At 35.8% G+C, this 21,206-nt stretch overlaps 2 protein-coding genes across 2 annotated transcripts; both read left to right on the forward strand.

The window, feature by feature from the left end:
- Positions 1–265: 265 nt before the first annotated feature.
- LOC149393160 (uncharacterized) lies at positions 266–938 on the forward strand. The gene is made up of 2 exons (XM_089616405.1): positions 266–547; positions 668–938. The coding sequence occupies exons 1-2, from the start codon at positions 348–350 to the stop codon at positions 813–815; spliced, it is 348 nt and encodes a 115-aa protein (XP_089472531.1). The 5' UTR covers positions 266–347; the 3' UTR covers positions 816–938.
- Positions 939–10,146: 9,208 nt separating this feature from the next.
- LOC149393161 (uncharacterized) lies at positions 10,147–12,050 on the forward strand. Its single transcript, XM_089617321.1, has 6 exons — positions 10,147–10,504; positions 10,598–10,753; positions 11,132–11,212; positions 11,317–11,442; positions 11,525–11,608; positions 11,738–12,050. Exons 1-6 carry the CDS (start codon positions 10,390–10,392, stop codon positions 11,818–11,820), a joined length of 645 nt encoding a protein of 214 aa, XP_089473447.1. The 5' UTR covers positions 10,147–10,389; the 3' UTR covers positions 11,821–12,050.
- The last annotated feature ends 9,156 nt before the right edge of the window (positions 12,051–21,206 follow it).

Here is a 21,206-nt window from a genome sequence, read left to right on the forward strand (position 1 = left end):
TGGATTTGATTATAATAAATAATTATTTATGCAACGAGACAATCACGATATTATCGTCACAGTAAAAAAAGTCGACTATACATCCACGTGGCAAATGCTTTTTTTTTTTCTTTTTTTTTTTCAAGTGAAGTAACGTGGAAACTCCCAAACATTAATCCAAAGAAGTGATGGCTCAGAAATTTCCTCCAAAGCAACTCGAATCATTTCGATTCCTAATTTTCCGAGAACTTTCGTACCCACCGAGTTCGACTTTATACATTTCTATTTAAAAGCATTTGGAGTTTTTATTAGCGAAAGTAAATCGAATAAGCATACCTCAAAATCGATAGAATTAATCATCAAGAAAAATGGCTGGAATGATTCCAGGTGTAGGAGTGCCTCACAGAAGAAGAATTCAGAACCGAGTTAACTCAGACCACTCGTCTGAGTCGTATTTGAACGGAGACCGATCCGATATTGACTCGTCCACGGATTTGAGCGAAACAGCTCTCAGGGCTCGCCAGAGATTACAGAAGAAGCTCGGCTCTTGCGTTCACATCTCACCCAGGTTTGTCATTTTTATACAATTATCTAATAAGTTCTCAAATCGTTATATGTATTCATCTTCATGTAAAAAAAAAAAAAAAAAAAAATTATTGTAATTTAATTTCTTTATTTGTTGATGCAGATTGAATATTATTTCATCAAAGTCAAAAGGGCGTGATGATAATGGATCAAGTTCATCAAAGTTTGTGAATATTAAGAGGTCGCTGAAACTAAGATCGACCAAACAGTTTGATAGATCAGACAGTAATATTGGCCCTTTCTGTTGTTGATTGATTTATTATTAATGTATAGGACTCGGACTTCTTGTATTTGGTTAGAGATCTGTCAATTTTAATGTATAATTAATGAAAGATGTATGTAGGATTTTACACAACCTCACATCTTTTTTTCTATTTTTTCTTACCCCCTGTTTTTTTCCTTGTATGATCGGTTCAGACTAAGTCTCGGCAAAGATGAAGGATTAGATTAATTAAGAATAATAAATGAAGTATCACAATGGTATTAAATTGAAGAATTCTTATGCAAGATTATCAAGTTGACTATCCTTGTGTGTCTGGCGTTGAATTGAAGAATTAAACGAATTGAAGACCTCATTTGCAATTGAATTGAAGAGCTCCAACAAATTGTCCAGTTAGCTTCGATTGTGCTTCAATGTTCAGTCTCGTTGATTTGATTGTTCTCTGTTGCGTGTTTTGTTCGTGCTTCCATGTTCAATCTCTTCGAAACTGAGTGGCAGGTTTAAAAACCTAGGCAATTGGACGGAGCAGAATGTTATGTTCTGAAATGGCCGAGATTTTGAAACTGCTCAACAAAATTAAAATTAAAACTAAAATCTGCTCAAATATCAAGAATTTCTGTTACAGCAGAGCTCGAGATTATACATTTATGGGGTCGGGTTGAAGACTTGGGTCCATTTGGAACCCGGAAAATACGAGGGAAAAAAAATGAAATACCTCTTATTTTCCTTTTGTTGTTTAGATAGGGGAAAAATAAAATAGAAAGAAAAATAGAAGGAAAAATATATAATATATGTGTGTATCTTCATTTACTTTCTCCTCAATTTTCGCTCAAATTTTCCGTGACTTCCAAATACAATTTATAATTTTGATTTTCTTTTTTATTTTTCCTCAAAATTTAATTTTCTTTTGTATTTTCACTTCTCCTCCTATTTTTCGAATTTCAAACGAATCTTAGTTGCTAAGGAAAATTGGGCCACAACTAGGGCAGTATTGCTCAGTGGTGATGCAATATTGCTCCAACATGGAATAGAGCTAAACCTGGCCTAGCGGTATTAATCGCTAGTCCCGTCCCGCCTAAAGCCCGGACTCCCGTTAATTGGCCAAACGGGAGTCCCGTCCCGTAAGTAACGGGACGGTAGCGGGATTTGCCTAACGGGAATTCGGACCCCGTTAGGCATAAAAAAATGAAGAAAATGAAAAAAAAAAAAAAAAACTTTTTAAAAGAATTTAAATAATTAAATATAAGGATGTAATTGAAAGGATTTTAAACTAAGTGGGTAGAAAAAAAATAATAAAGAAGAATGTGAAATTAAAAATGGGCCTCCTAAAAAACCTCACCGACCCCTAAAAAGGTGCGACGGCGAGGAAAAAGAGCACCCCTTTCCTCATTAATTATTTGAAAATTTATCCCGGACAAGGGCCGGGATATCTCTTAGTTATACAAGTTAGTCTAACCATTTATGTTTACATTTGCGAAATCAACTTCAAAATCGTCAAGAATATCGAAGCACATGAATGTTTCTTGTGCTCGATTTCTATGTTGAATCCAATCATTACCACACGTCAATGCTTCGACCATCTCCGGTTTCAAGCTACATCTTCTATCGTCGATGATGCGGCCCGCGCTACTAAGCCGCCTCAGATGACACAGTTGAAACATGGATGGTGAGGATGTCTTGTGCCATAGATGACAAGACCGGGAACCTCCTCGCATTCTGTCTCCACCAAACCAATAGGTCGATGGCTTCATCATCCGGTTTGACCTACTCGTTCCAATCGTACTCTTGGATCTCCGAATGGGACCGTGCATCGGTTGCGCTCGACCTCGTCTGACTTGTCCCAGCTTCTTGTTGTTGAGGCGATGGGCTGTAAGCGGGCGCGTTGACGAAGACATTCGTGTATTGGTGTCTTCTTGGATACTGCGTCTGTGATTGAGTTGCTTGTGCTCGATATTGCGGTAGGAGTTTCGCCTCGTATATCCTGAAAAGATCATAAAAAGCTTGCACGATCCTCGCGAGATCAAGTGCAATCTAATCTTGGTCCACGAAATGGTTTCTAGTATACTTAAGAAATTTTTTTAAACCACCAATTTTACATCGGACGTCTAGAATGGCTCCAAAACCGTATAATAATGGAACATTTCCAGCCCTCCAATATTTTAAAAACTTGGCTGTCATTGCTTGAATAGAATCTTCAAAAATTGTTTCGTTTTTATATTTATCAAGATGCACATCAATTGCGGTCATAGTATGAAGACCGAGAAAAGAAGTATGAGTGTAAACAGCAGAGAGATAACAAGTTTCTTTGTAAAAAATGTCGAGAAAAGAAACAAATAATTCAACCATCCTAATATCATATTCGGATATAGCGTTATCGCCATGTTCGCTGTTAATGTAAGAAACAATAACTTCGACATAATGCTCGGATAAAAAGTTGGTCAACATGAGAAAGGTAGAATTTCACCTAATTTTGTTATGTAGGTGAAAGGTGCGCTCTTGGAGAGCGTTTACTCTAAGGCGTCTCTTAAGCTCATCTACTCTAGAGGTTGAACTATTTATCCAACTAATGTAATTCCTAATCTTGTTGATCGAAAGGTCATAACTAGCGGCTCCGGCTTGAACTATGGGGTTTATGATATGGGTAACATATCGTTGATGCAAAAGGGTATCGTCAACATTAAGTTTCTCATTTAACTCTCTAATCATGGCGTTGTTGCTTGTGGCATTATCTAAGGTTACATATATAATCCTATCGGTCAAACCCCGCTCAGCTATAACACTAACTATGATGTCTAAGATGTTTTCACCAGTGTGAGAACCTTCTATCCTACTAAAGGCTTTGATACGTTTGTTCAGGTTACAATCGTCGTCTATATTATGCACTACAACGCTCATGAAATCCATCTTAGATTGACCAGTCCAGATATCCGAGGTTAAGGCTACGCTATACCTACCAGATGATATTGTGTGTTTCATTTGTTCATTTTCTCCTAAAAACCATTTTAGGATATCGGATCTCAAGGCTTTCCTAGACATTATTTGAACGTTTGGAATTATAGAAATCATGAATCTAACGAAGCCTTGAGATTTGATATGACTAAAAGATTGATCGGTAGAAACAAAATATTCTACTAAATCACGTCTAAAGCTTACATGATCGATGTGACTTACCTGGCTTGACGAGGCTCCAGATTGATTCATCTGGCAGTGCCTGTGATGACTTCACAATAGCGACGTCCCGACTCTTGTGTTGTGAGTGCTGAAGATTTTGCCACAACTGTGACATTTTCCGGCTTTCTCGCCGTTCGCAATCACCTCTTCAAAGAAAGTTCACACAACGGGCCTAGCACGACGTCGTGGTGGTTGTTGTTGTTGAGGTGGTTGTTGTTCTTGAGCACCTTCATGTTGTTGTTGTCGTGCTCGTCGTTGTCGTCGTTGTTGTGTCTCCTCTTGTTGTTCACGTTGTCGAGGTCGTGGAGCTTGACTTCGACGTTGAGGTGGTGGTGGTGGTACGTCTTCTTCTTCCTCCTTTTCCTCTTCTTCATTTGGATTTTGGGTTTCATCGTCATCTTCTTCTTCATTTGGATTTTGGGATTCACGATAATGTTGCTCGAATTCTTGAAATATTTGAAAAGCCACTTCGGATGGCGGAATTTGAGCTTGATAGGCTTGCTCGGGATCCATTTGAGGGTAGTATGGCACTTGGGTGTTTGGAATTTCGGTGAATTCCGAATGGCCGAAAGTAGGAGCAACATAATTTAGATCGAAAGAGTATTGAGTGGTTAGGTCAGGGGCGTTTTGAGACAAGTACAACCAATTTTTTTCAAAGCGGTGCATTCGTTCACCTCGGGAAGCTCTTCCCCTTCGACCTCCTAGGTTGTGAGATGAGGATGCCATGAAAAATTGAAAGTGGTAAAGAGTATTAGAGATTAAAATCGAGAGCGTTTTGAGAGTATTTGAGATTGAGATTGAGAGAATTTGAGAGAGTTTGAGAGAAAGGTGTGAAGAAAATGAATGAATTGTGGGGGTATTTATAGATTTTAGAAATAAATAGGTAAAAAAAAATACCCGGAATAGGCACCAACGGCCGAAATTAGAAAAAAAAATTATCGGGACTTCCCGGTCCCGTTAGTCCCATTAACGAGATTCCCGGTCCCGTTACTGTTCCTAACGGTAGCGAGGATCCAGTCTCGTCCCGCTACCGTTAGGCCACGTTTAAATAGAGCTTCAAAAAGTTATGTTCCATGCAGGCACGGATCTACAATGGGGTCACTGTGGGCACGTGACCCCACTCAAAAAATCGAGGAATAAAAATTATTTTTAAAATGAATTATAAATATTTTAAATTAAGATTTAAAGTCATATACAGTTTTCTGTGCCTTCGTTAGGACTGATGGTTGAGTGTGGCGGTTCAAGTGCTGTAGGTGAAGGGATCGACTCCCAGACACAACGCTGCAACATATTTTTATTTCTTTTTTTTTTCCCTATAATTAGTTATGCAATAATTCATATTTTCAATAACTTCCAAAATAATATATCTTTAAATGAATTTTATAATTTAAATAAAGAAATTGTAAATTATATATTTATACTGTGAATATAATTTTAATATTGCTACAATTCGAATATGGTTTTTTTTTCTTCATTTTATGAAATAAGAACTAAATGTTCTATGTTTTCTATTTTAATTTATTTTATAATAATATGAAATATGTTGAAGTTTATATTTTGAGATATAAATGTAATAGGAAGTATTAGTTTGAATTTTTTTTAAAAAATTAAGAATTCATACACAATCCAATTATATTTCTAGTATACATTAACAAAAAGTTTAAATACATTTGTTTCTAATAAACTATAATAAATCATATTTTATATATGATTAATGATAATTTATCCTAGATATTAAAATGTTTTTCATTTTAACATAAAATTTTGTCCTGCTTTCTTAGTTTTTTAAAATATTAATGGTTAATTTTTTTTAACATAATTTAAAAATAATTAAAAAATTGTAAGTAACTAAACATATATCAATATTATTTATGCCCCTATTGAATCAAGTTTATGGGTAAAGCTGTCAATTGGGTCGGGCCGGCCCAAAAAAATGAGGCCCCTTAGCAATCCGGGGCCTAAACCTAACCCGACCCAATAATGAAGGGGCCCGGGTCGGCCCAACCCAAAGTAGAGAATCATCATGACCAGCTCAGGCCCAGGCACAAGGCCCTCTAGTTCACGGGTCGGGCCTGGTCCTGGGCCGGGTTTTGGTTTGATCCTGGGCTTGGTCTTGGGCCTTGTTTGTGGTTTATTTTGAGCCTGTTTTTAGCTGTTTTGGGCTTTTTTTTAAAGGTCTTTGTTTTGGGCTATTTTTTTAAATTGTTTTGGCTACTTAAGAGGCTATTTTTATATTGAGATTGATTTATATTTCTTTTTGTATATATAACACTGATAAATTGCAAAAAAAAAAAATCCCCAAAAAAAATTTATTTCATAAATATAAAAAATTACAATACTTAACCGTATTCATTAAAAACTTTTGTAAGTAAAACCTGGAGGATCGAGATGAAAACTCAGTGAAGGAAAATAGTACGGTTTGAATAAATAAAAAAATTACATGTGACTAATTAATGAAGCAGAAACTTCATTCTCTAATATTGTAAAGTACATCGCAATCGAGTCTTCATCACTGCTTTGTTTTCGCCTTCTTGCATCCTCCTAATCTTTTAAAACATACTAAGCCTTCTAGAATATCCGAACTCATTATTGATCTTCTGTCGTCGAGAACATGGTACCGGAGTGGCAAGAATGTCTCGGGCAATTAAGGACAATGTCGGAAAACACCAGTGTTTGTTTTTTCACCATTCTAGAATATGCAATTCGTCTGGATTCTCTGTGTAAAATTCAGTTTTCAAATATTTCACATGCTCGAAAGATGATGTTTGAGAAGATGACGACGATGAATGATGTCTCGAATTATGAATCAGATAATACTTCCAAATAGTATACACCTGATAATACTTTTGTGCCTTTGCAAAATACTTTCAAAAATCCATGGAAGTAATAAACCAGATCTCACCCGTAGTTCTCAATTTGAGAAATAAAGATGTACAGCAGTATCAAATAAATCTCTTGACTTTATATAGAGAATATTACATACAAAATGAACGATTTAGAGAATTAAACACCAGGAGCTAGAATATTATATATTTTTTCTACTTTATTTTAAACAAGTGTAAGTGTTATTGATAATATTATATATATATATATATATATATATATATATATATATATATATATATAAACACATATATTTAGAGAATAAAAAAAATTTGGCCTCAAACGGGCTTGTGTCTGGGCCGTGCCCGGTCCGTGCCGATTCTGTGCCTGGGTCGTGCCGATTCTGTGCTTTTCAAGGGTTTTGAGTCGAGCTCGGATTTTGGGCCTAAAACAAAAACCTAAACCAGGACCAATTTAAAAACCGGGCCGGTCCGGCCCTTTATTTAATTCGAGTTGGATCGGCCCCAAACCAATTAAAATAAGGGCTGGGCCGGGTGGCCCGCCGGACTGTCCGGCCCAATTGACAGCACTATTTATGGGTCCGTGATTCCGTTTGAATCTTTATGCGGGACTTAGTAGCTCAAAACAACTCTGTGAGATCTTTGAGTTCCATTTTTACATGTGAGTTCTCAATGAAAGCACCTGTGATAAACAAATGTATATTTTTTCAAGCCAATATAAACCTTTAAAACACGAAATATTATTCAATTCATGTTTTATTCCAATATATTTTTTCAAATGACAAGTTTGATACTCTACCCCGTAACATACACATTTAAAGAAATATAACCAAGACTTTGCAGCTAAAAACAATAATTGAATCCTTTTAATTGGAGGACCGAAATTTCATTGCAAATTAATCAACTATCACGGGAAAAAAGGTGCGCATTTTTTAAGACAAGATAAACTTCAAATAATTTTCAACGCATTGAAAGCCTTGACAATGTACAGCTACAGTGGAAACACTGGAAGTCTTCGTTTGATTAACTGATAGCCCAAAAAACGCAAACACATGACCAAAAAAGGTAATTCATACTTTTCAACTGATTAACAGTAACACTACTTGACTATTGCGAAAGTTAGAGCTGAAAGCGCTTTGGCATATTCTGTGTATTGTATTAAGCTATCTTACAACAAGAAGAGGCCAATGAAGTTGAAATGTATTAAGCTATCTTACAACAAGAAGAGGCCAATGAAGTTGAAAAAATAAACAGAATTTTATTCCGATTCAAATTGAGGAGAACGACAAACAGCATGACATTTAAGATAGTAGTACAGTTTAAAACAACAAGAGAAATATTTATATATACACTTAAAATAAAGAATTATGACTGTTTTGTTAATTGACTCAATAAAGTTTAGTGCTTTGAGGCAAGATGTTTGTGGTTGGAAATGAAATTATACAAGTGACCACACTGGTCAATGTGATTTGGGTCAAGACCTGAATTTCGGTGACCAAACAAATTACATAAAGCCTTGTCTAAGGCCAAAACACATATTTTTACTCAAAATCCTTTGGGAGAAATGAACTTCTAATGATATATGTTCACAATTTTTTTATTCATGTGAACAACTTTATTATCGTTAGACTCTTCGAGGTCTCGAAAAACCGACACTCGGACAAGTTTTCATCAATGGATATTGACTCCGTCATAACACCTTTATCCTCTTATGATTATGAGAGTCAAGTACTAAGCTATTTTTAGCTGCTTGGTGGGGATGAGCCTTCCTAACTCTAGAGCCATAAGAGTTAATATTAAAATGTCTTATAGGTTCCAATCTAGAATTAACTTTTCAGTGTCAGTTAGACTCCCAATTCTAACATGGTACAAGAATGAAGCACAGTTTTGATTGTTTGACCACGTGTGTATGTTGATTTTCAAAAACTTCACCCTTTATATGTCCATCGTGAGTATGAAAGAGGTGTATTAAAATCTTCCCACATGGATACGTTATTTGAGAAATGTGTTCTTTATAAGTATCTGATACTCTTCCACTTTGAAGTTTTTTTATTGTGAGTCACACCCTCATTCATAATAAATAACCTCTATAACATTATGATAACAAAAAAACAAAAACATTGTGATAACAAAAAAAAAAAACAAAAAAAATAGTAACATACTCCTTAATTAAATACATTATCATTTAAATCACAACGATAAAAAATAAGTACATATACCATATATACAATGTGCACCAAACCTAATCTGACTCCTTCTCTTTTTTACTTGCTTCGATCAACATATTTTTTTATTTTTTATTTTTTTATTTTTTTATAAACTAGTAGGTCCGGTCTTAAATAATAGGGTCCATTGGGTTATCTAGCCACATGAAATGTTAGAATTTTGAAATAGCTAAAGTTTCGTTAATTTTTTGTAAATAGCCACATAAATCTATTTACGTTATAAAAATAACAAAAAATGCAGAGTAAATTTCTAGTAAATATAGTTATTTACGAAATATTTCCAACAGTTTTTTGCTATTTACAAAAATTTACAAAACATTGGCTAAAACACAAACACTTATGTTTATGTGACTTATATCGCTAAGTTTTTGTAAATAATAAGTGGAAAATGATGTCCAACACTTTCTTTTCCGACTTAATCTATAAAAAAAAATATTTCTTGTTTAAATTATTTTTCTTCTTGATTACCGTTTTGTTTTACTATATATTTTAAAATATCATTTAATCTTTTTTTCCGTTTGCGTTTCATTTAAAACTAAATATAAAAAATTAGTTGTCAAAGGTGTGAAAATTCAAGGCATTCAAGAAATTATCATCTTCATTTAAAAAAAAAAAAAAGAAACTACCATCTTCAAACGAGATATTTGTACAACTCTCCCTAAATATAATGTCGGTTCAAACGAGATATTTGTACAACTCTCCCTAAAATATAATGTCGGTTTACTATGTGATCTATATAAATTTTTTAATTTGATTTTTTTAAATTTAAATAATACTAATAAAAATACAAATGTAAACATCAAAATCTAAACCGAATTTATTGGCCCCGTTCTTTTCTTCTCATACTTAATGATCTTTAAATTTAATGAAAATATCAAGGCTGATGTTACTCTTTCTTTGGAACGACATAGTCTTGCCGCTACCGTATTTGCCACCATTATTATTATTAAAAATCCTTTTCAATTTTAATGACTTTTGAGTTTTGCGTATACAATTAATGTTATGTGGATAATCATATGAATATGACATTCTTCACGCCGACCCGAGAGCTTATCAAAGTTACGTGCTTTGAAAGAATTATACACGTATTTATCATAGAAAGAAAACACCGAAAAAAAAATAAAAAGTGCGAACAAGCTCATAGTAGCTCTCAGAGAATCCAAACCCCCAACTGCCAACTGACCCCAAACCCTTCGCTTTAAAGAGAAGAGAGGTTTCAGAACCTCTTTTGCCACGTCACCACTCTCTCAGCTCTCTCTCTCAAACCCCAACTGTGAAAAAGCCCTTCTCTCTCTATCTTCCTAAAACCCCGAATCCATTCTTGTGATTCACCCCAACAACTTCCCAACTCTCTCTCACTCTCAAAATGGCTTCAACATCTCTCTGCGTCTCTCTCCTCCTGCTAGTCTCTCTCTTCCTCAAGCCTCTCTACGGCTTTCAAATCAACGACGTACTATCTCCTCTTCTCTCACCCGTCGTAGGTATGGTATATAATTTTTAATCGATGATAGTATAGATGTGTATCTGAAATGGGCATTTGTTATTTTTTTTTTTAATTTCATTGATTAATACAGATGATATATGCAAGAACGTGGAGTGTGGGAAAGGAAATTGCAGAGCTTCAAGCAGTAATGTATTTCTCTTCGAGTGTGTGTGTCAACCTGGTTGGAAACAAATCGCTTCTAATCAAACTGACAATCTCAAAATGTTACCTTGTGTAATTCCCAACTGTAAGTTTTTTCTTACTTTTTTTCAAATACTAAATTACCCAGATGATGATATAGTGTATAGACTAGAGTATATAGACAGAACGTTGACTTTGTAGATTTTTCATTAGGGAAGTTGTGAAACAGGGGATTTAGGTTATGAAAGTTGTTCAAGCAATAATTGTTTATTTAGACTTTTGAATAAATTACATAATAAAATTAACAACCTATAAAAATAATTTATACAGATACTTGACTTTGACAATCTACCCAAGGAAAAAAAGATCTTGATTTTGAGATTTCAAAATAATAATAAAATAAAGTAAAACCTATTAAAATGCCAAAATCTTATAATCTTGTATCACGTTTGTAATGATTTTCATTTTTTGGATTATATTTTAGGTACAATGGATTACTCGTGCACGAAAACGCCACCGCCGTCTCACAACAAGTCTATCAATCCCGATGAAACGATATTCGATCGTAATAACCAATCAAAACTCTAGAAACAATTAAACTTTTTATTTTTATTTCCAGAATGACCTTATAATTTTTTTTTTGTCTTTTTTTTTTGGGGGGGTTTATAGCTTGCCATTGGAGTTACTGTGGAGTTGGTTCTTGCAATAAGACATCAAAATTCTCGTACAATTGCGAATGTCCGGCCGGTTTTAACAATCTTCTAAACGTCTCAAGCTTGCCTTGTTTCCAATCTTGTAAGACAAAATCCTTTATTCTTCTTACACCAGCCATACATAAAATATTAATACTCTATTTAACTCGATTTGTTGAACTTAGGTGAGATGGGAATGGATTGCACAAACCTCGGGATTTCGAGCACGAATGGAACCTCTTCAACAAATCCTGCATTTGACGACAAATGTACCAATATTCTCATTCTAAAATTTCCATTGCAAAGAGATAAATTTTTGTCATAATTTCTTGACCTTCCTTGTCTTATGTTATTAGATTACTAATTCGGATGACATTCGATTTTTGTTTTTTTCGCAGCTTACTCGAGTATTCAAGGGCGTTCCTTTCGGTCCATAATCGCGCTGACCTTCGTTGTTATGGTTGTGTTGAAACTCGACTGAGCTAAATATTTGCTATGATTTTTAGTTAGCTGTTAATAAGCGTGTAAAAAAATTATTCGGAACTGCATGAGTTATGTTTCAGTTTCTGGAGTTTTTTACAGGAGATTATAGAGGAGGGTTTAGTTCTTTATTATTTATTTTTTCTGAGCTTTATTTCTTCCTCGTGTATATACTTTATATTTTGGATTCAGAACAAAACATATTATATACTCCTTTTCTCTTTTGATAAACTTTCTAGTCAAAGATTCATTGCTCATAATTTGTTACCTCCAAATTCCAATTATCTAGTAAATGTTGAAGACTATAACATAGAGAGTAATCTTTAGGTGTTTAGCTGATTTAAGTTATTAAATAAAAAGTTGAAAATAAATGTAAAAAGAAATTACATTATTGGGCCAAGTAAAGCTTAATACTTTATGAGCCCAAACAAATCTTTATGGCCTGCGCATTGTAAATCCTTATGGATAGTAATTTGTTCAACTGTAATTTGTATAGTAAGCTCATTAAATGGTTATGGATTATGATAGATAGACTCTCTTTAGGCTGAGTGTATGAAGACTATAAGTTGAAGAAGTTACATGAACGACCGATATTTTAGCTTTAATTACAGGAATGTCCATATAATCAATTTAATTTCAAGTGTACCGGTTTTTTATTGTACATTTATTTCCATTTTTTAGAGTAAATTTTTTTGTCTCTCTCGGCTTTCTTCAGTTCTACTATTCTTCATTTGTTTTTTGCTACCTGTTATATTTATAGTTGAATTACAGAGGAAAGAAGAGAAAGGTAGGCTTGTAATTGTATGAACTGTATTATTGAATATCAAGAAGGTTTGAAAGAGAAAGCGGAGACGTAGAAAAATCTCTAGGAATGAAAAGTGTTTTAAGTTTGAACTAATTCTTGATCAGAGTTAGGAAAGTTTGAACCCCCGGTTCAACTTATTGGCTTTGGGTTTTTCTTCTTCTCCAATATTAATCTCACTAAATTTGGTATTTTCTTTTTGTTGGATGTATTTTTCTTCAAATTTTTTTTATTTTATAAAGCAGTAGTAATATATATAATTACAATTGTAAAATTTAAGAGAGATGGGTATAAATTTACAGAAACTTTATAATGTTAGTGGCACTCATAATAATGGCTAATAATATCTTTTTGGTTTCTCATGCAAACAAAGTGCATGCCTAGTAATAATAAAATTAAAAAAAAAAAAAAAAAAAACTTCCCCTTTTAACCAAGACATTATTTAGTGCTTACTGTTTGGGATATGCTTGTAGTGATTTATTAAATTATCCCCCATTACAACATTCAATCAAATTCAAAGGCAGTAATGAGTGCATCTATTAAACACAGCCTCTCTCTCAACACTCAGTTGTGACTTGTGATTAATTTAAGCTCATATCAATCAATCCCTCATCAAAAACCCTGGAAAAGTTAGTGCCTATAAAGATACTAGGTAGGTCTATATATATAGGTTAAAGCCAAGCTGTCACATCAAACTTGGATTATGAAAATCTTTCTTCACTGCCCTTTTTTTGGCTGACGCATACTATCACTCTCACGGTCTCACCTCACACCTCTCTCCAAAACGGCGGCATACGGCTAGCCAAAGCTTTTTGAAATTTTAAATTCATTTTTGACATCATTTTAGCTTTTTTTATAATGAATTCCATTATTAAAAAAATAATTAACTATACTAACATCCGAATAATAATACAAAGAAAGACAATGCAGGATTCAACCGAGTATAAACTTACACGTCGGTAACATACTCGTTAAGAGCTTCATTAAGCTCCAAATCTCGGGACGAGCAAACTAACAATGCCAAAGCAGACCAAAGCTCGAAACCTAAGTCAACCTGACACTAATTAAGACCGATTTGGCTCTCCAAAAATCAGTACATTTTTTCTTTAAAATCAGAGAGCCATAACACACAAACTTAAACTCTCAGAGAACTAACTTTGGGCTCTTTCTGTCGTAATCATGATGGTCGAATTTGTAATCATCGTCGTGGCCTGCTATCTTGTCTTGTCTTTCTTCTCTCTAGATCAGATCGTCGAAGATCTGAAACATTTGATCGACCTCGACGACTTGGAGAGCCTCGCGCTTCTGCTCAAAGCTCCGAACTCGAATGTCGTTCCGGTGAACCTTCTGAAGCACACCGAAGAGCTGAGCTCACGACGGATTTCCGTCGGAGCTTGACGACGGTCGATCTCGGCGAGTCTCGTCTCCTTATCGGCGTTGACCGACTTAATTACCGTCGCTGCGATCTCAAAGCTCCCGGCTTTCTATTCGCTCCGCCACGCTTGGACTAGGGTAAACCTGGGCAACCGGAAGGAAGTGGAAATCCACTACCATTGAGCACAGAATTCCGGTTTTGACTGAAATAAATTATTCCTTCTAGTCTTGACCGGAATTCCACGGAAATTTCCATTTCATACCCGGAAATTTTCACTTCCAAACATTTAAAAAAAATAAATAAATTCAATACAATTTCAAAGGATTAAAATGTAATATTTTTTTTTAAATAAGGACTAAAATATAAAAGTGATAAATAAAACAAAAAATTGGCTACTTAAGCCACGGAATTGGTAGCAATTTAAAATTAGTCAACGTTTTGTTAATAATCCGTAAATAGCCTAGATGATTACGTGGCAGCTCATTTAAGAAGGATTTTTTTACTGATTTGCCATTGTTTGACCGATTTAGTAACTTCTTTTTTAGGCAGTTTTTTTGTTTGAAATTTGAAAAAAATTTCGGCAAGTTTTAATTAAACAATATTCAAATTTTGCGTGAATTTTGAAAATTCTGATTCAAAATTTTAATTGAATTCGTGCAGGTAGTTATTATGAACGCATATTTTTAGGTTATTAGTTTCTAATTTTGTTACAAAATATATTCTGGATATCTGTTAATAATATTTCTATTTATTGAAAATATTAACAGTTGATATTTGTTGAACGCTTATTCAAATACATTTGGCCGTCAATAGTTGTTCAAATTTTTATTTTCCAGGTTTCAACGTTTGAAAAAAAGATTTATTCCCTGAAATTAAATCGTCCCAAAGCATGGATGAATGGTCGTCATTTTCTCTAATTGATTCAGGTATGTGTTTTTTTTTTTTTTTTTTTATCTTTTTATGCAGTTTCGATAATTGTTTCCTCATGCAATTTTACCCTTTTTCAGTGAATTTATTTGAGCAACATTGCCATGAATCGTCGAAAGCTTTATTGCCTCATTCTAGTCATGAAGAACCCCCGGCAGAAATTGTGTTGTATGATGAACCGGATTTGAGGAATTTTCCTATGAATTTTGAAATTAATGTTAATAACGTATTTAGACGCAAAGATGTACTTCAAATGGCTATTGGCATGACTGCAGTTCGCAACAATTTTGAATTCAAGGTGTTGAGATCCAGTAAAACGCGTTATAGTATTGGTTGTTCGGATATGCAGTGTGCCTGGAAGTCACTAGTACAAAAAACAGCATTGGGTGCGACTTTTTTCGCACCTAAAGGTCGAAAGTCGCACCCATTGAAACCTTTAGGTGCGACTTTAGGTGCGACAAAGTCGCACCCGAAAGTTCGCACCTAAAGGTCATGGGTGCGACTAGTCGCACCCATTTTAGGTGCGACTTTTAGGTGCGAATATTCGCACCCATCGTCGCACCCATAAGTCAGAAAAACTGTGCGAAAAAGTTGGCGCGAAGGCCATTGGGTGCGACTAGTCGCACCCATAAATTTGGCGGGTAGGCCAACGGGTGCGACTAGTCGCACCCAATGGCCTTCGCGCCAAGTCTTTGGGTGCGACTCAGTCGCATCCAGGGTACAATTCCGCTTCCAACTCAGCGAACAAGTCTTCCACTTGCTCCTCCGCACGCACATCGCTCAGAGCCGGCTCCGTAACACCATCGAAATCATCGTGATCTCTTATATCCTCCACAGCAGCATGTATTCCTCCTACTCCTCTCTGGGCTGTTTCTCCGATGGGGACTTCTTCAAGATGACCGACGGAACGCACGAACTCGCCATGATGATACCATTCTGTGTAGCCCGGGGTAAACCCTTTGTTTAGCAGATGATGCCTTACAACCCCAATGTCGTGCCATCTCACGTTGTTGCAAGGCTTGCATGGACATCGATATTCGTAATTATCGTTCGGAAATCTTCTTGCAGCGCGGATAAATTCATTAACTCCGAGTTTATACTGCAAGGACAACCGATTGTTCTCGGTGATCCAATCTCTACTTGGATTGGACATTGATTTCGCTAAACGAAAGAGAAAATTAACAATTATTAATAGTTGTTGCTAAGGGACGAAGACGACTGAAATCGATTACTTATGTTGGCGCTGATGCCGAATAGTGCGGCTTAAGGGTTATTACTAATTAAGGGACGAAGAACTATAAAGGTGAAATTATGAATTTTATTTTATTTGAAGTCGAATTACATAAAACATTTTACCAATTTTACTAATTATATCAAATAATTAATTTCAATTACATAATTAACAATTTTTATAATTGTATCAAATTAATTTCAATTACATAATTAACAATTTTACCAATTATATCAAATTAATTTCAATTACATAATTAACAATTTTTATAATTATATCAAATTAATTTCGATTTCAAAATTAACAATTTTATCATACTAACTACATTATTAATACATATATACGTATAAAAAACTATTTAATTACCTAATTAATTAACGATTAGACTAATTATACTAATTACAATTAATCTAAAGTAATTAAAAACACAATTAAAAGGACTACGAGAGGCTAACCTGTAGAGTACGACGAGGCTGCGAGAGGCACGACGGTGCTACGACTTCTTGGCTGATCGAGAGACTCACGGCCTGACTGAGACTTCTTCGCTGAGAGACTCACGGCCGGACACACATAAACACACACCACACACATACACAACATACATAAACACACACCACACACATAAACACACACACACATACCTAAACACGCCGAGCTGAGAGACTTGATCTTGGCTGAGAGACTCACGGCCGGACTTCGACGGGTCGCGCGAGGAAGAGCGAGGCTTCAACCTGGACAAATGGAGATAGGGCTCAAATTAGATCATCCTTCAAGTGGTATTCTTCTTAATCTTACAGTTTTTAATTCTTGTTCAATTTTCTTGAGGGTTGAAATTACATCTATTCATAATCTCAAAGCTAAACATGACTTCACTGATTATTCAAAAAAAAAAAACTAATTTTTGTGTAAAAACCAGATTCTGATGCAGACTCCGGAACCTTTTTAACAGGGTATAAAAAAAGAATGATGGTGACAGACATAGAGCTACAAAGAATAAGTTGATTTATAGTTACAATTTAATCAAATAAAACAAAATAAACAAAAGGTTTTGGTTCAGATGATCAATATAGTGTTGTATTCAATTTCAAGTAACGAATTCAATCCACACATGTATTGGGGTTTGGATGGGCTGGTTTGTTCAGAAGATAACTTGTAGAGCCGGCCGAGATGTGGTGGCCTTCAAATCTGGTTCAGGTCTCCTTATTCAGGTAATGAAAAAAAAACTTATGTAGAAGAAAAAATGTGTGTATTCAGTGAGTAGTGGTCAGGATTTGCCTGAAACTGAAATAATGAATTGAAATATTCCGACCACACATAAACGAACACACACACACACACATACCTGAATACCTGAGAGACTCACGGCCGGACTTCTTGGCTGAGGCTTCGACGGGTCGCGCCGGTTCAGATCGAGTCTGGCGCGAGGAAGAGCGACGCCGGCCGGTTCAGATAGAGTCTGGCGCGAGGAAGGAGCGGTCGGAGGCTGAGAAGCGGTGGCGGTCGGAGGCTGGGAAGAGAGAGAGAGAGAGCGGTGGCGGTCGAAGAGAGAGAGAGAGAGAGCGGTGGAAGAGAGAGAGAGAGCGCGGTGGCGGTCGGAGGCGGTCGGTGGCGGCGACAGGGGTGGGAGAGAAGAGAAATCGGGGAGAGAGAGTTTTTTTTTAGGTTTGGCTCGGATAAAATGAAAACCCGAACGGCTGTATAATTTATACAGACTTTTGAATTTGGGTGCGACTTTGTCGCACCCATTGACACCTTTGGGTGCGACTTTGTCGCACCCAATGACCTGTGTCAGAGGTTTCGGGTGCGACTTTATCGCACCCATTGAAATTTTCTAAAAAAAGGGGGAAGTTTTGTCCGCCGAAAATTTAAGATCATTTAGGTGCGACTTAGTCGCACCCAATACTTTAGAGAAAGTATTGGGTGCGACTAAGTCGCACCCAATAGTGGTATCACACTTTTGGGTGCGATTAGTCGCACCCAAAGTCAGAAAATTTCGCGAAAATTTTTCAGCGCTTAATTGATTTTTGGGTCCGACTATTCGCACCTGAAAGTCTTATTGGTGCGACTTTTAGGTGCGAATAGTCGCACCCAAAAGTCATCCGCACCGGAAAACTGTTTTTGTAGTAGTGAGTTAAATGCGTCGGTTTGCAAGAATTCTGGATTATGGGTCATAAGGTCATATGTTAAAGACCATACTTGTTATGGTAAATCTATTGTGCACATATCATCATATGTATTTCCAGTAACTACAAATTCCTAACCATTTTCATTCAGCCCAATACCATTTTGTTGTAATTCTCAAATTATAATCAAGCGGTCAGTACCCTAAAATACATTTATTATGATTTAAATCAAATATCTTGAATTCTTCAAGTTTATTAACATTATCGAGAATGAAAATAAAATCTCGGTACAAAAAACTTACCCTTGTTGCATTTGTTTTTTTTCGACTGGATTTATTCCCCTTTTCTTGGCTCTCTTCAGGGTGGATTTTTTTCTTCGACGGGGATTTCCTCGCCATTGCTCTTTACCACAGCGATTTCGTGTGTTAAAAAAAATAAAAACAGGAAAACCCATATTATCAGTGTTAGCGATTTGGTAAATTCTGTCGATTTCATAGACATGCAAAGAAACTTATAAAAACAAGACCGATACGAATCTTATTTACTAACCTGTGTTCCTTCTTCTTCGTCGTCGCTGTATTTCAAGCCTTTCTTCTGTGGGTTTCGATTTCGATTGTAAATAAAGGGGTTGAATCTTATTTCCGGTTCAAATTTGAGCAGTTGCTTCTTCGCGATTTTCTGGGACTTTTTTTTTTTTTTTGAAAACAATAATTTTGAGGGGTTGTGTGTTAATGTGAACGCAGCTGACGGTTTTAATTACTCCTCGATTTTTGCGTCCATTAATATCCAAATATTAGAGCTGATCACGTATTAATGACCCGGTAGATAGTGGGCGGGAAAATGTAAGGGTAGTCTCGGCCTAAAAATCATGTAAATAAATCCTCCTGGCTATTTACCACTTATTTACAGAATGTTGGCTAAAAATAAATTGTCTATTTTCAGGAGGCTATTTAGCTTAATTACCCTAAATAAAAAATAATGTATTTAAAACGGCCTCCTTAAAACCTCTCCGAGGGTCGGTAGAGGAAAGAGTACCTTTATTTATATTCATAATTATTCAAAGTTACAAATATAAATCTAATCATCAATGTTCAAACTTGAAAGATCAAACTCGAAATCATCCACGAGATCGAAGTTAATAAAAGTCTCTTGAGCTCGTCTATCATGTAGAAGCCAATCTTTTCCAACAGTTAATGCCTCAACTATTTCGGGAGCTAGACTACATCTTCTATCATCGATAATGCGATCGGAGCTGCTGAATGCGGCCTCGGATGAAACAATCGAGAATGTATCGAGAGTACGTCACGAGCTATTCTTGACAAGATGGGAAACATGTTTTCGCGTTGCCTCTATCACGCTAGGACGTCAAACGTATCTTGTTGCATGGAAAAAAACCGGGACGTGTTGTATAGTGCGATCTCCTCGTTGCTGGCCAAATCTTGAGATGTTCTTGAGGAAGATGGCAATGGACTTGGAGATGTATGCACACCTCGTGCGTGTTGATATAGTTGTTGAAACATGCATGTGCTTGTGAATTGGTTGCGTGGTGCACTCGGTTCGGGTTGTGGTCCAATCCTTGATTGATAGGTCCTGAAACGAGAATAAAAACCTTCCACGACTCTGGCGTGATCGCTTAAAATGTAATTTTCACCAGTCATATCCACTAAATATTGCAAAAAGTCCCTATATCCTTCAAATTTGATTCGTGGGTCTAAAATGCACTCAAACCCGTATAGAAAATGAATTTTTCCTGGACCCCAATATTTGTTATACTTTTCTTTCATGGCTCTAATGCATGTTTGGAAAAGTGGATTATGGTTCACGTCATGAAGATGTTGTGTTATTTTGTTATGCTATGAATTGGTAAATGCGAAGTAGGTGTATACACAGCAGATAATGCACAAGTTTCATCATAGAAAATGTGAAAGAACTCACAAAAAACTTTAGCCATAGCAATGTCGTTCTCGGTTATGTTAGCATTACCCGTATGGTTCACAAATTGTACTCTGACCTCGTAATAACCCAGAGAGAAAAAGTTCATTAACATTAAGTAGGTTGAATTCCACCAAATTCTATTGTCAAGATGGAAAGTCCTCTCATTTAGGCCATTTAGTAAAAAAATCTCTTCAACTCATCTACTCTAGGGTTGGAACTATTGACCCAGGCAATGGCGTCCCTAATTTTGACAATGCACGAGTCATAGGTTTCGAAACCGGCTTTACCTATGAGGTTTATAATATGGGTTGCACACCTTTGATGTAAAAGGTTGTCTTCACAAGGTATCTCTCGTCTTAAGCCGCTAACCATGGCGTTGTTACTTGTGGCATTGTCTAAAGTTATGGATATTCTTCTATTATGTATACGCCACTCTTTCATCACTCGAAGTAGGAATTGTAGAATGCTATCGGCCGTGTGGCCTCCCTCAACTCTCCTAAAAGCTATTATTCTTTTGCATAAATTTCACGAGTCGTCTATGTTGTGAACTACCACACTCATGAAATCCATCTTACTATTGCCCGACCATATGTCTGAGGCTAAAGCTACACTAAACGTTCCCGACATAAATATGGCTTTCATTTTTTTAAGTTTCTTCACGAAAAAATTTGAGTATGTCTGTTCGTAATTGAGTTCTCTTAATCATTTGAATGCCAGTGACTAAATAATATATGAATATAAGAAATCCATTGGATTCTACATGACTAAATGATTGGTCTGTGGAAATAATGTAATTAACAAGTTTTCTCCTAAACTCGACGGGATCGTGAGAAGTTACCAGGTGAACTTCGGATGAAATGCACTTCTTGTAGTGGTGTATTAACGATGAAGTCCCGTGTTTGTTGTTGCCAGCTTTCACTAATTTTCCACATTTCCCGACTTTATCCTCCCCCTCACCAATTTCTTCAAAGTATTGCCACATCTTAGATCTCGA

Source organism: Urtica dioica, chromosome 6 (genome assembly GCF_054948205.1).
Source record: "Urtica dioica subsp. dioica isolate 48M chromosome 6, U.dioica_male_clone48M_v1_H2, whole genome shotgun sequence".
Classification (NCBI taxonomy): Eukaryota; Viridiplantae; Streptophyta; class Magnoliopsida; order Rosales; family Urticaceae; genus Urtica; species Urtica dioica.